The sequence below is a fragment of the Scyliorhinus canicula genome, chromosome 20 (assembly GCF_902713615.1).
Source record: "Scyliorhinus canicula chromosome 20, sScyCan1.1, whole genome shotgun sequence".
NCBI lineage: Eukaryota > Metazoa > Chordata > Chondrichthyes > Carcharhiniformes > Scyliorhinidae > Scyliorhinus > Scyliorhinus canicula.
The window spans coordinates 40,915,643-40,930,488 of NC_052165.1; the positions used below are offsets into that span (position 1 = coordinate 40,915,643).

General features: G+C 42.0%; 1 protein-coding gene across 2 annotated transcripts in view; it reads right to left on the reverse strand.

The window, feature by feature from the left end:
* The window catches only part of polr3b (polymerase (RNA) III (DNA directed) polypeptide B), a 101,887-nt gene that overhangs the window by 41,949 nt on the left and 45,092 nt on the right, over positions 1-14,846 (reverse strand). For both annotated transcript variants that reach the window (XM_038780430.1, XM_038780431.1), the window contains exons 16-17: positions 8,741-8,894; positions 3,421-3,495 (exon numbers count right to left, since the gene is read on the reverse strand). In XM_038780430.1, coding sequence (XP_038636358.1) covers positions 3,421-3,495; positions 8,741-8,894 — 229 coding nt within the window. The remainder of the gene's footprint in view (positions 1-3,420; positions 3,496-8,740; positions 8,895-14,846) is intronic.

Below are 14,846 nucleotides of genomic sequence, written 5' to 3' on the forward strand. Positions count from 1 at the left end.
AAAAATTGGGTGCATCACTGAGATCTTTGCACTTGCCAAGTCACAGGATATTTTCCAGGAGGCACTTATCTGAAGAGCAAGGATCAGAGCACTTGCTAGGAAGTTAGCATTTGCGTAGGACATTGCCAGTCAATGACTATTTGTCATGAACTGCGGGGATGCCATAAGAACCCAGTATTAGGCTTAATTAGTGACTAAAGTAACTGTCACAGGGATGAGGATTGCCATAAGAATCCAGTATTAGGGATCACTCGATCCAGTATAGACAGGATTGCCAGGGCTAAAGTAATTGCTTCAAGAGAGAGTGAACAAGGAACATATAACCTCTTAGTGGAGGAGTGCTAGAGCGAGGGAGCACAAGGGTGAGGGCGCGCGAGGGAGAGACAGAGAGAGTACTCAGCAGGCAGCTGTGAAGGGTGTAGCTTCAGAAGTTAAGGTGGACTGTAAGCTTCAGCAGTTAAGGTAGACTGGAAAGTTGTGAGTTGACATCTTAACGCTGCAAAGGGATTTACATGCATGTTATAGTTGTTAGTTAAGCTGAAATCTTGAAGGATGTTGTGAGTCAAGAAACCAGGTTCACAGAACCAAGATCCCAGAAGTCCTGAGATCCACAGGAAAGACGGACTGGAAGATGTCGAACTTGTAATAATAATCTAATCTTTATTAGTGTCACTACTGCAAAAATCCCCTAGTCGCCACACTATGGTGCCTGTTCGGGTACACAGAGGGGGAAATCAGAATGTTCAGAATTCAGAAAGCACATCTTTCGGGAAAGACGGAGCACCCGGAGAAAACTCACAGACACAGGGGGAGCGTACAGACTCCGCAAAAACAGTGACCTGAGCCAGGAATAGAACCTGGGACCCTGGCACTGTGAAGCCACAGTGATAACCACTGTGCTACCATGCCGCTTGTGTGAGCCCTGCCATGCATGTGCACTGACTAATGGCATAAATATCAATCTTTATTGTTCAATAATCCTCCTAGTTTGCATTCAAAATTAGTGATTGTCCTTTCTGCCAATGAGGTTATTCATTGTCAAGAATTTTCTTACTCTGGGGTTAGTATAGAATCCAAATTTCCAGTGCGTTCTGCTTCAAAAAAAAAACTGAGCACGGGCACTGCACAAATTCAGAAATGGTGGCAGCTCTATTTTGAGAGCGCCCCTCATTTACAACCCATGATAAAATGAAAACATAGAACATAGAACAGTACAGAACAGGCCCTTCGGCCCTCGATGTTGTGCCGAGCCATGATCACCCTACTCAAACCCACGTATCCACCCTATACCCATAACCTCAAGGCTCTCAACTTGAAGAGCTTCAAAATATACCAGCCTATATTGTTGCGCACATTGCAATGTTTGTCATTGCTGTTTCCATGTAACCGGTTTGAGGGTCGGGCTAACACACTGAATATATGAATTAGGAGTAGGCCACTCGGTACCCCGAGCTTGCTCCGCTATTCAATGGCTGATCTGATGGTGCCCTCAAATCTACTTCCTCTATGACCCCCTTTGATTCCCTTGTCAATGAAGAATCCAACTCACTTTAAAAATATTTATTGACCCTGCCTCCACTAGTCTCTGGGGATGAGAATTCCACAGACTCATGACCCTCAGAGGCAACATTTATTCCCATCTCCGGGTCAAATGAGAGTCCTTATTTTAAAACTGTGATCCCTGGTTCATGCCTCTCCACCAACATTCTCTCAGCATCAACCCTGTCCAAGTTTCCTCAGGATCGGGTATCTTTCAACAAGATCACCCCTCATTCTTTTAAACTCTGAATACCGATCCAACCTATCCTCATAATCCCTTCATCCCACAAATTAACCTGGTGAACCTTCTCTGGAACTGCTTCTAATATAAATTATATTCTGTCTTAAATGAGAACAAAACTGTACACAGTATTTCAAATGTGGATTTTCCAACTTCCTTACTTTTATATTCCATTCCCTTTGCAATAAAAATATTTAATTTGTCTTCCTAATAATAATAATTAATAATAATCTTTATCGTCACAAGTAGGCTTACATTAACACTGCAATGAAATTACTGTGAAAAGCCCCTAGTCGCCACATTCTGGTGCCTGTTCGGGTACACGGAGACTTAAATAATAACCTTTTCTGATTCATGTACTCGGACACTGAGATCCCTCTGTACCACTGCTTTTTTATTCTTCCTGACAAAGTGCACAAGTTCACATTTTCCCACATTATATTCCATCTGCCAATGTTTGTGGCCTATCTCTATCCCTTTGTAGAGTTTAGTCCTCATGACATATATTATTCCTTGTGTCTGAATAAAGCTCGTAGTCTTACAGTTGAAGTAGATGCTTTATTTCTATGAATTTGTTCTCTCTCCAGCGCTTATACTATGTTACATCGGAACTGCCTGTCTGTGTCCTGCTCACCAGCTGCCATTCCTGAGAAGAGAGAGAGACTGACTTCCTGTTTGTCTATGTATATAAACACATCTCTGGTGCTCCCTCTAGTGGTTACTTAGTTGTTGTGTATTTACCTTAACCCCATGTGTATATAGTGATGCATATCACGCCAACATACTTACCTACCTATCTTTGCAACATCACCAAATATAGTCATGATACATTTGATCTCTTCATCCAAGACACTTGGATAGATTGTAACTAGCAGAGACCCCAGCACTGAACCCTAGCCCCAGCACCCATCCCTGTGACACTCCACTAGCTCCAGCTTGCCATCCCGAAAATGCCTCATTTATTTATTTTCTGTGCTTCCTGTCAGCTAACCAATCCTCTTATTATATGGTACCACTAACCAGGTGCTTTATCTTGCGTAATGTGGCCCCCTTACCAAACACCATTTGGAAATTCAAGTATACCACATCTATAGGTACCCATTTATCCACGTTACTCATCGTTTTCTCAGTAAGAAGTCTTACAACACCAGGTTAAAGTTCAACACGTTTGTTTGGAGTCACTAGCTTTCTGAGCGCAGCTCCTTAACACTCACCTGGTGTTGTAAGACTTCTTACTGTGCCCACCCCAATCCAATGGCAGGATCCCCACATCATTGTTTTCTCAGTTTATATAGACTTTGCCATTGTTCGAACAATTCTAACAAACTTCAACAGCCGATTGAGGGCACTGAAAAGGTACAAAAGAAAAGGGAGGTACAGAACTGAACATTTCACAGAAAGGCAAGATGGATCAGCTCGTTCCCAAGGTTAAAATAAAGGAAATGTCTTTATAAAGCTTATTCATAAATAAGTCACAACTTGCAATTTGTTTTAACTCTCGCCCCACCGCCCCGGCAACATCCAGAACTGACCCGGTGCCAGTGGCGTCACACTGCAACTGCGGAATGTGCACTAAGTTATGCATTTTAACAAACAAATCACATCAATATTATTAAATGGATAATGGATATCGAGGTTACCTGTAGCCCTGCGATAGCTCTTCAATATGCTTATTTGTTACCGCTGGTTTTCCATTCTTCACAATGATGTAGGGCCTGAACATAAAATGTTTAAGCAAATAATTTTTCCATTAGAGAGGAGAGGCAACATTCTCAAGTACAGGCAACATTCCCCAGTACAATTAATGGTTGTCATTTTTTCTAGAGCAAAGAATTTGGAATATTAAAAAAAAATTACTGCAATTTTACGTCAAACCCCAAATAAAGAACACAACACACGAATTAAGAGTAGGCCATTCAGCCCATCGAGTATGTTCTGCCACTTGATAAGACCACGGTTGATCAGTTGATGACGGCTGATTGGATGATGGCTGATCGGATTGCAGTCTCAACCCCATTTTGCTGCCTGCCTCTCATAACCCCGGACTCCCTTATTGATCAAAATTCAAGCGCATATAGTTTTTCGCACAATTACAGGAGGCACACATACACTGAGTTCAGGTACTGCGATTCAATTTGTGTTCAGCTCCTGGTTAGATCAAGTGAATTTTAATTTAAGCTAATAGACCAAGGGAGACTGTACATCAGCCTGGTTAATAATAATATAATAATAACCTTTTATTGTCACAAGTATGAAATTACTGTGAAAAGCCCCTAGTGGCCACAATCCGGCGCCTGTTCAGCTAAGCTAGTACGGGAATTGAACCCGCGCTGATGGCCTTATTCTGCATCACAAACCAGATGTCCAGCCCACCGAGCTAACCCAGCCCCTTTATTGTAATCAAATTTATCAAATAACACTAGTTACCATATAAGCGTCCTAGATTGGGTTATAGCAAATTGGTTATAGCCGTGGCTCAATGAGTAGGACATCTCCGCATCAGCAGGCTGAGAGTTTAAGTCCCAATCAAATGACTTGAGCACATATGCTGGCTGACATTTCCATTGCAGTACTAAGGGAGTGCTGCATTATAAGTGCTGCATCTCTTTTGGATGAGACATTAAACCAAGGTTTTACCCCATTGTTCTAATTTGCAGAAAATCTTTAAAGAACAGCGTCACCAGTTGAGATATTTCAAAATTTATTTTAAATTATATTGCCTGACTTTTCCCCCCACAATATCAGTTTATATTGACCGTCCAAAACAAAATCAGAGAAATGAGAGTCCACAGTCCGTCTCTTGGTCAATACAGACTGTCAGAGAAAATGAGCATGACTTGGAAAGGTTTAATGAAAATGAGCAGATTTATGAAAGTGTTTCAAATTTTCTATTTGCAGCGTCGGACATGAGGACACGTATTCCGCATGCTCTACCACTATCACCAGAGCAACTCAGGAGGACAAAGGGTGGCATGCGACATCTGATCATCAGCAAGCTCGCTATTTGTACAGCGAGCTCCAGCAAAGAGCAGAAAATAAACAGTAGGTACTTGTATCAAAATAAAGTACAAACACTCGCCTAAGTTTTAATGAGCAGATCTTAAAAAGTTAAGTACTATATCAGGACAATGAAACCAGAGTATAACAGGATAGAGGCGATAGAAATTCAATTACCACTCTTTAACTGGGAAACAAAGTCACAACACAGAAACAGATGAGATCTGACTTTTTGGATTATTAGCAGTACCAAATAGGATTAACAATGTGTTTCATGCTATATTCACATGACAACTGGGGAATGGAAGAGAGTTTGACATTTTCCTCTCCCAAAAGCTATGTCTTTGAACCCTGAAAAAATAAAGCAAATAAGTTGTAACATTCTGCAATACTTCTCAGCGATGAATCCTGAGGCTGCATCGGAGTTTACTCTGGTTTATTTATCTTGTCTTTGGAAGAGCCATTATATATAACTATTAGGGTTGTCAGTTAAACGCAGCCAACTCCAGCTTTAATCACAAAGTCACAGTTATAAAGGTAGGAATTATTTTTGCTTTAGTTTGCTGAGCAGTGACCTCCTCTTCTACTGGGATGCCATGGGACATACAAGGTGCTGGACCTCAAGCTCCAATTACACAACACATTACAGAAACAAGGTATTTGACCCTCCTAATTTACGAATGTGTATGTTCCATACCAAGCCTCCTCCCACCATCCTCCATCCCATCAGCATATCTTTCAATCCTGGTTCCTTGCACATAACCAATTTTAATCGCTCCGCCATTGGCAATAGTGCCTCCAGCTGCCTGGCTCTACCTCTAGTCCCATCTTAAGCCTTCCTGCTTCTCTTACTCTCTCCCCTACTTTAAGACACCCCGTCAAACGCTATGTCATTGACCAAATGTTTGGTCCCCTGTTCTATTATTGCTTATGTGTACATGCTTATATGCTCGATGTCTACCTTATGCTTGGAGATTAACTTCTTAGAGACAATCACCTTGGTGCCCCATTCTTTTTTATCATTAAATCCAAGAGCATAGAAGGCCATTTGGCCTATCGTGCCTGTACGGCTCTTTGACAGAGCTATCCAATTAGCCCTACTCCCTTGCTCTTTCCCTATAACCCTGCAAAGGTTTCCTCCTTCTCCTGTTTATATAAAAATATAAACAAAAACATGCCAATAAGTTGCCATTGAGTTTGCTCCCACCATCCTTTCTGAAGTAAATTTTAAGAGCATTTAAATTCCTAATTCTAGAATATTCATGCACAAAGTATGAGTCACTCAACACGGGCGCCTACCAATTAACGTCACTCATCAATCATTCCATTCTCAAACCCTATCAATGTCTATCTTCCATCCATGTTGCGGTCCTAGATCTTGTCCTGTGTAATGAGACAGGATTGATTCATGATCTCATAGTTAGGGATCCTCTCGGAAGGAGCGATCACAATATGGTGGAATTTAAAATACAGATGGAGGGTGAGAAAGTAAAATCAAATACTAATGTTTTGTGTTTAAACAAAGGATATTACAAGGAGATGAGAGTAGACTGGGAGCTAAGACTTTATGGTGGAACAGTTGAGGAACAGTGGAGAACCTTCCAAGCGATTTTTCACAGTGCTCAGCAAAGGTTTATACCAACAAAAAGAAAGGACGGTAGAAAGAGGGAAAATCGACCGTGGATATCTAAGGAAATAAGGGAGTGTATCAAATTGAAGGAAAAAGCATATAAAGTGGCAAAGATTGCTGGGAGATTAGAGGACTGGGAAATCTTTAGGGGGCAACAGAAAGCTACTAAAAAAGCTATAAAGAAGAGTAAGATTGAGTATGAGAGTAAACTTGCTCAGAATATAAAAACAGACAGTAAAAGTTTTTACAAATATATAAAACAAAAAAGAGTGGCTAAGGTAAATATTGGTCCTTTAGAGGATGAGAAGGGAGTTTTAATAATGGGAAATGAGGAAATGGCTGAGGACCTGAACAGGTTTTTTGGGTCGGTCTTCACAGTGGAAGACAGAAATAACATGCCAGCGACTGATAGAAATGAGGCTATGACAGGTGAGGACCTTGAGAGGATTGTTATCACTAAGGAGGTAGTGATGGGCAAGCTAATGGGGCTAAAGGTAGACAAGTCTCCTGGCCCTGATGGAATGCATCCCAGAGTGCTAAAAGAGATGGCTAGGGAAATTGCAGATGCACTAGTGATAATTTACCGAAATTCACTAGACTCTGGGGTGGTCCCGGTGGATTGGAAATTAGTGACACCACTGTTTAAAAAAGGAGGTAGGCAGAAAGCAGGAAATTATAGGCCAGTGAGCTTAACTTCGGTAGTAGGGAAGATGCTGGAATCTATCATCAAGGAAGAAATAGCGAGGCATCTGGATAGAAATTGTCCCATTGGGCAGACGCAGCATGGGTTCATAAAGGGCAGGTCATGCCTAACTGATTTAGTGGAATTTTTTGAGGACATTACCAGTGCAGTAGATAACGGGGAGCCAATGGATGTGGTATATCTGGATTTCCAGAAAGCCTTTGACAAGGTGCCACACAAAAGGTTGCTACATAAGATAAAGATGCATGGCATTAAGGGTAAAGTAGTAGCATGGATAGAGGATTGGTTAATTAATAGAAAGCAAAGAGTGGGGATTAATGGGTGTTTCTCTGGTTGGCAATCAGTAGCTAGTGGTGTCCCTCAGGGATCCATGTTGGGCTCACAATTGTTCACAATTTACATAGATGATTTGGAGTTGGGGACAAAGGGCAATGTGTCCAAGTTTGCAGATGACACTAAGATGAGTGGTAAAGCGAAAAGTGCAGAGGATACTGGAAGTCTGCAGAGGGATTTGGATAGGTTAAGTGAATGGGCGATTCTGGCAGATGGAATACAATGTTGACAAATGTAAGGTTATCCATTTTGGTAGGAATAACAGCAAACGGGATTATTATTTAAACGATAAAATATTAAAGCATGCCGCTGTGCAGAGAGACTTGGGTGTGCTAGTGCATGAGTCACAGAAGGTTGGTTTACAGGTGCAACAGGTGATTAAGAAGGCAAATGGAATTTTGTCCTTCATTGCTAGAGGGATGGAGTTTAAGACTAGGGAGGTTATGTTGCAATTGTACAAGGTGTTAGTGAGGCCACACCTGGAGTATTGTGTTCAGTTTTGGTCTCCTTACTTGAGAAAGGACGTACTGGCACTGGAGGGTGTGCAGAGGAGATTCACTAGGTTAATCCCAGAGCTGAAGGGGTTGGATTATGAGGAGAGGTTGAGTAGACTGGGACTGTACTCATTGGAATTTAGAAGGATGAGGGGGGATCTTATAGAAATATTTAAAATTATGAAGGGAATAGATAGGATAGATGCGGGCAGGTTGTTTCCACTGGTGGGTGAAAGCAGAACTAGGGGACATAGCCTCAAAATAAGGGGAAGTAGATTTAGGACTGAGTTTAGAAGGAACTTCTTCACCCAAAGGGTTGTGAATCTATGGAATTCCTTGCCCAGTGAAGCAGTTGAGGCTCCTTCATTACATGTTTTTAAGGTAAAGATATAGTTTTTTGAAGAATAAAGGGATTAAGGGTTATGGTGTTCGGGCCGGAAAGTGGAGCTGAGTCCACAAAAGATCAGCCATGATCTCATTGAATGGCGGAGCAGGCTCGAGGGGCCAGATGGCCTACTCCTGCTCCTAGTTCTTTTGTTCTTATGTTTCTCCTTAATTCCCTGTCCTATTATTACAAGCATTATCAATTATTTTATGAATATCCCAAATAATCCATTTCCACTGCATTCCTTTCATCTTTCCCCTGTTCTTCACTAATAGGAAAAATGGGGCAGATTCATGCATCGCACAGTGCAGCTAAGATAGGAAGAAAATAACACGGGCGATCCTGCAGGCCACCATTAGAATTAATACAGATCTGCTCTTGGAATTGCCCAAAATGATTAACTGCCGGTTATTGATACCTGCAAAGTCTGCCTCCATCAGAAGAAATATAAACACAGCGATCCGTCAGATTTGTAGAGATAGAAACAAATTCATTGATATATCCTGCTCGGCGCATCAAACGGAACGTTTTCACCAGCTTCTGGTGGTCGTGTATTACACCCAGGATGTTACCTTTTGAGATGAGCAGAGAGAGAGAGAGAGAGAGCGTGCGATTAAATTTGGAATATATTCAACACCTACAATCCAAAGTAGATTCCTCAAACAGTCAGACAGAATCTTACAGCGCAAGAGGCCAATCAGTCTGCCAGGCCTGGACTAACTCTTTCAAAAAGCTATCCATCATCATCATCCTACAAAACATGGTTCAAGAAGGCAGCACACCGCCACCTTCTCAAGGGCCATTAGGGCTGGGGAATAAATGCTAGTTTAGCCAACGACGCCTACATCCCGTGAATAAGTATTAAAAAATACATGCCCAATTGCATTTTAAAAGTTCCTACGGAATCAGATTTGACCACTCTTTCAAGGATTCAACATCATAACCTTCTGAAGAAACGTCTCATTTCCCTTCTAGTTCTTCTGCCAATTATTTTAAATCGGTAATCTTTGGTTACCAACTCATTTGACAGAAAATAGTTTCTCTCTATTCGATCTATCAGAACCCCTCAATTTTCAACACCTCAATGAAGTCCTTATTTAATCTTCAATGCTCCAAGAACAATTGCAGCTTCTCCAATCTCTCCATATAACTTTTTGTCTTCGTATCATCCTGGTAAGGCTCCTTTGTACCCTTCCAAGGCCCTGACATTCTTCCTAAAATGTGGTGCCCAGAGCTGCACACAATACTCTGGCTGAAGCCTAACCAATCATTCTTAAAGGTTTAGCATGTCTTTACTGTTTTTAAAAAATTCAATGCTTGTATTTACAATCCAATTATCCCATGTCGCTTTCTTAACTAGCTGAACAATTTTGATTTGAACGTTGCTGATGACATTGCTGCACTATCAAGGCAGCATTACAAAGTTGTGACAGCTCATTCACTCAATTAGCAATCAGCCAGAGAATAGAACTCACCGTAAGCAATAATACGGAAAATCACAAAACAACAGGCCTATATCCAACAACAGATTAGGGGCTAGTTTAGCACAGTGGGCTAAACAGCTGGCTTGTAATCCAGAACAAGACCAGCAGCGCGGGTTCAATTCCTGTACCAGCCTCCCTGAACAAGCGCAGAATGTGGCGACTCATGGCTTTTCACAGTAACTTCATTGAAGCCTACTTGTGACAATAAGCGATTATTATTATTATTATATATCAGGAATGAACAAAGTTGAGACCATAGAGGACTTCACCCATCTGGGCATATATATTTTTTTAAATTTTAGAGTACTCAATTAATTTTTTCCAATTAAGGGGCAATTTAGCATGGCCAATCCACCTAGCCTGCGCATCTTTGAAACCCACGCAAACATGGGGAGAATGTGCAAACTCCACACGGACAGTGACCTAGAGCCGGGACCGAACCTGGGACCTCTGCGCCATAAGGCAGCAGGGCTAGCCACTGTGCCACACTGCTGTCCTCCATCTGGGCATATCTAAGGAGCCACAAACAAATAGCTTGTTGCAAGAATAGGTGATGCCTCCATCAGCTTTCAACATACTAAAAAGATTCGAAACAGTAAAAAGCTTTCAAGGAAAACAAAGCTTAGGTTCGAAAGTACAATGTGGTCTCTTCTCTCACATATATGGTCGTGAAACTCGGAACCTGAAAACCTACCAAGGAACTTTTTACCATCGGTACCAGTTGTGTCTGAAGGATTCTAGGCATATATTTGCGGGATTTTACAGCCAACGCTGAAGGAGGAAAACAGCCTCCAATTTTATTCATTATCAGTTAAAGATGGCTCAGCTGGGTTGGCCACATCACCGACTTTGTCATTGCGCCTGCCCATCAGGTTATGCAGTGTTCAGATGGCAACTAGTGCCAGATTGTCAGTAGAGAACTCAAGCTGGTCAACAGACTGAAGCGAGGCGAGAACATTAGCTCTGGATAGGGGAGAATGAAATACTTTGTCTTCCTCATGCATCTCTAGATGTGGGAGCTAATAGGTCAAAGTTACCAGCTTGCCTAGTCACCCTCAAGGATTTGTAACTATATACCTATGTAATTGACGTACAAGTATTTGGAAGCTCAATGACATTTAAAGAACCAACATAGCACAAGTGGTGAATCAGACATTGTTCTTGCACATGGATTAACCTGCAGAACTCCAAATAGTCAGACTGTGGGAATGCTGTCTCTAACCTGCTTCTAAGAAGCATGTTAGTAAAGTGGCATCCTGACTTGCTTCAATCAAGTAGGAGTGCTCCAGCTCCTAATGAACAGTCTTCTCTCTTCCCACTGCCCTACATGGCGCAAGTTAGGAACTCATTACTTAGGCAATTATATTATCCTGTAGAATTGGTTTAAAGGGCAGTATTTGGTGAGGAACAGGGAGTTTTTGTGATGTACACAACCAAAGAAATTTTCACTGGTCAGTCATCTTATTGCCTTGATTTCTGTATCAGTTGTAGCTCAGTTGGCAGCACTCTTGTTTGTGGTTTTGTGTTTAAGTTCAGCTCCAGACACAAGCACAGAAATCAAGACTGGAGGTGCTAGAGGACTGCTGCATTGTTGGAGGTTGAGTCTTTTGGATGAGATGTTAAACTAAGGCACCGACTGCCCCCTCAGGTAGATGCAAAAGATTCTACGGCACTATTTTTGAGGAAGAGCAGGGGTGTTCTCCCTGGCTCTGGCCAATATTTATCCATCATCAGAAGCTAGCATCACACGAAACAGTACAAGAAATGGATAGAAAACTGCTGGAGAGACAGGAAACAAAAAGTAGGAATTAACGCGTCATTTTCAAATTGGCGGACAGTGAATAGTGGGGTACCACAGGGATCGGTGCTAGAACCCCAGCTATTCACATATAAAAATGATTTAGATGATGGAACAAAATGTAATATCTCTAAATTTAAAGATGACAGCAAGTTGGGTGGGCAGGTGAGCAATGAGGAGGATGCAGCGGTCCATCAGTGTGATTGGGACAAGTTGAGTGAGTGGACAAATGAATGGAAGATGCAGTACACTTTGGATAAATGCGAGGTTCTCCACTTTAACAGCAAAAACGAGATGACAGACTATCATAATGGCCATAAATTAGGAGTGGGGACCATGCAACGAAACCTGGGTATCCTTGTACACAAGCCATTGAAGGTAAGCATGCTGGTACAACAGGCGGTAAAGAAAGCAAATGGTGTGTTGGCTTTGAAGCAAGAGGATTCAAGTATAGGAGCAGGGATGTCTTGCTGCAATTCTAAAGGGCCTTGGTGAGGCCACACCAGGAATATTGTGTGCAGTTTCGTCTCCCTATCTGAGGAAGGATGCTTTTGCTCTAGAGGGAGTGCAGCAAAGGTTTACGAGATCAATTCCTGGGATGGCGGGATTGACCTATGTGGAGAGATTGAGTCAGTTAGGATTGTATTTGCTGGAGTTCAGAAGAATGAGGGGGATCTCATAGCAACCTATAAAATTCTAACAGAACTAGACAGGGTAGATGCCAGAAGGATGCTCCCGATGGCGGCAGTGTCCAGAAACAGGAGTCACAGTCTGAGGATACGGGGTAGACCATTTAGGGCAGAGTTGAGGAAAAATTCCTTTACCCAGCCAGTGGTGAGCCTGTGGAATTCGTTATCACAGGAAGTAGTTGAGGTCAAAACATTGTATGCTTTTAGGAAAGTTAGATATAGCACTTAGGGCAAAGGGGATCAAAGGATATTGGGTGAGGGGGGGGGGGGGCGCAGAGCGGGATGAGCCTATTGAGTTGGATGATCAGCTATGATCATAATGAATGACGAACAGGCTCAAAGGGCCGAATGGCCTCCTCTTGTTCCTATTATTTATGTTTCTATGTTTATCTAGTCACTGACACGTTGATGTTTGTGGGAGTTTGCGGTGTACAAACTGACTGCCATTACTTCCAACTTTACAACAGTAATTACACTTCATAAATATTTCAGTAGCTGTAAAACACTTTGAAACGTTTAGTGTTTGTGAAAGGCACTATACAAATGCAAATCTTTTGTATTAATTGCGGGACAGCAGTGAAATAAATTGTTGTGAGAAGGACTTTGGAATGTTTAAATGTGATAAGGTGCTGTCTAAATGCTGCAGCAGCATTGGAAAAGAATAGACAGCCCATTGCATTAAACAGCTTAGATAAAAGTTTATCATCTGTGTAAATTCACTGCAAGTGTCAACAGTAATATTTCAGACTGGTGTCTGTATTATTGCTCAGTGTGGTGTTGTATGCACATTAAAAAATACTTGGAAGTCAGTTTAACCGCATCCGTTCTGTGAAAGTGAACAATCTTTTGAACTATTGCAGGTACTCGAGCTCGAAAGTACCAAGTAATTTGCATCTTGCTTATGAGTACTTTACAATTCTATTTAGCCGACATGTGGATTGAACTGTTTTTTCTTAAGGACTATATATGAAAATGAAACATTTCTACCAGAGGAAATGGTGTTTGTTTACTGCCATGGCAGCACGGTAGCATGGTGGTTAGCACAAATGCTTCACAGCTCCAGGGTTCCAGGTTCGAATCCCGGCTTGGGTCACTGTCTGTGTGGACTCTGCACGTTCTCCCCGTGTGTGCGTGGGTTTCCACCGGGTGCTCTGGTTTCTTCCCACACTCCAAAGGTGTGCAGGCTAGGTGAATTGGACAGGATAAATTGCCCTCAGGGTCCAAATTGCCCTTAGTGTTAGGTGGGGTTACTGGGTTATGGGGATAGGGTGGCGGTATGGGCTTGGGTAGGGTGCTCTTTCCAGGAGCCGGTGCAGACTGGAGGGGCCGAATGGCCTCCTTCTGCACTGTAAATTCTATGAAAATCTATGATGCATGTGAAAAAAAAGCTCTAGTTTCCTTCAACAAACTATAAAAATGCAAACTCTAAAAACAGCCCAAACTGACAGAACAGAGGGTCCCTTTTCTCTGTCAACAGTAACTTGTGCAGTGTCAAATCTACTCCTATTGAGAAGGTACCGAAGGTTCCAGGACCATTTCTGCTCCTGACATCAATGATTTAGATCCAACACCACAGGGAGTAGAGAAGAAATTTGAATATGACACAGACATAGGAGCTTTTGATCATCTTCTCCTTTATCTCCTTTTGTGCTCAATATCAAATTTTGCTTCATAATGCTCATGTGATGCCCCTTGGCGTGTTGTATTGCGCTAAAGGCTCAACTATAAAAGCACGCTATTGGAGGATGGATGAAGCGGAATTCACTGTCAGTAAGTGTGAAATTATACATTCAGGTAAAAAAAAATTAGAAGTAATAATTACACTATGAATTGGGAATGTGGGTGGGCTGAGGGGTTTGGGGTTCATGTTCATGTCCGGAAAATATTAAATGCAGCACCTCAGGTGGAAAAGACATTCATAAAGCTACTGGAAAACTAGGTTTTATGGCATTAATTACAGACTGCTCAACTAAGGGACAAGGTTAAATTCAAGGACTGTAGAGAGGAGGTACAGTTTCATTTATACCATGGGGTACGAGGTTGCAGAATTCATGACTGGAGTTAAAGAACGAAGCAGAAATTATGTTGACATTGAGAAATAGATTTGAGAGGGTCTTAAGGGGAAAAGGCAGAACGGTATATGGGAATAAGGTGGGCTAACAAGATTAGGATGTACATCAACAAAGTTGGATGGGCCGAACAGCCTTTAATGTATTCCAAGGCCACAACAATGGCTGCAGTTGTTGGAATAGTCTTCCACTTTTAGGTTAGTTACAATATTGCTGCAAAGATGGAGATGCACGCATGGTGCTTTCAAATGCGGCATCTATCATCCGGGCATAGGCTGAAATCTTAAAGATACACTTTTGATTGGCTTCAATGTTCATTATTGCATCCTGAAAAAAACATAGAGGCAGAGATAACAGTCCTTAAGGCTGCCTAGAGTTTATCACATGGGCAGATCAGTAGAGAGATGGAAGTGACATACAAAAGCAGTTGCATGGACCAGGGAACCACATCGCAATACTCCCTGACCAGGAAGGGACTTCAGCA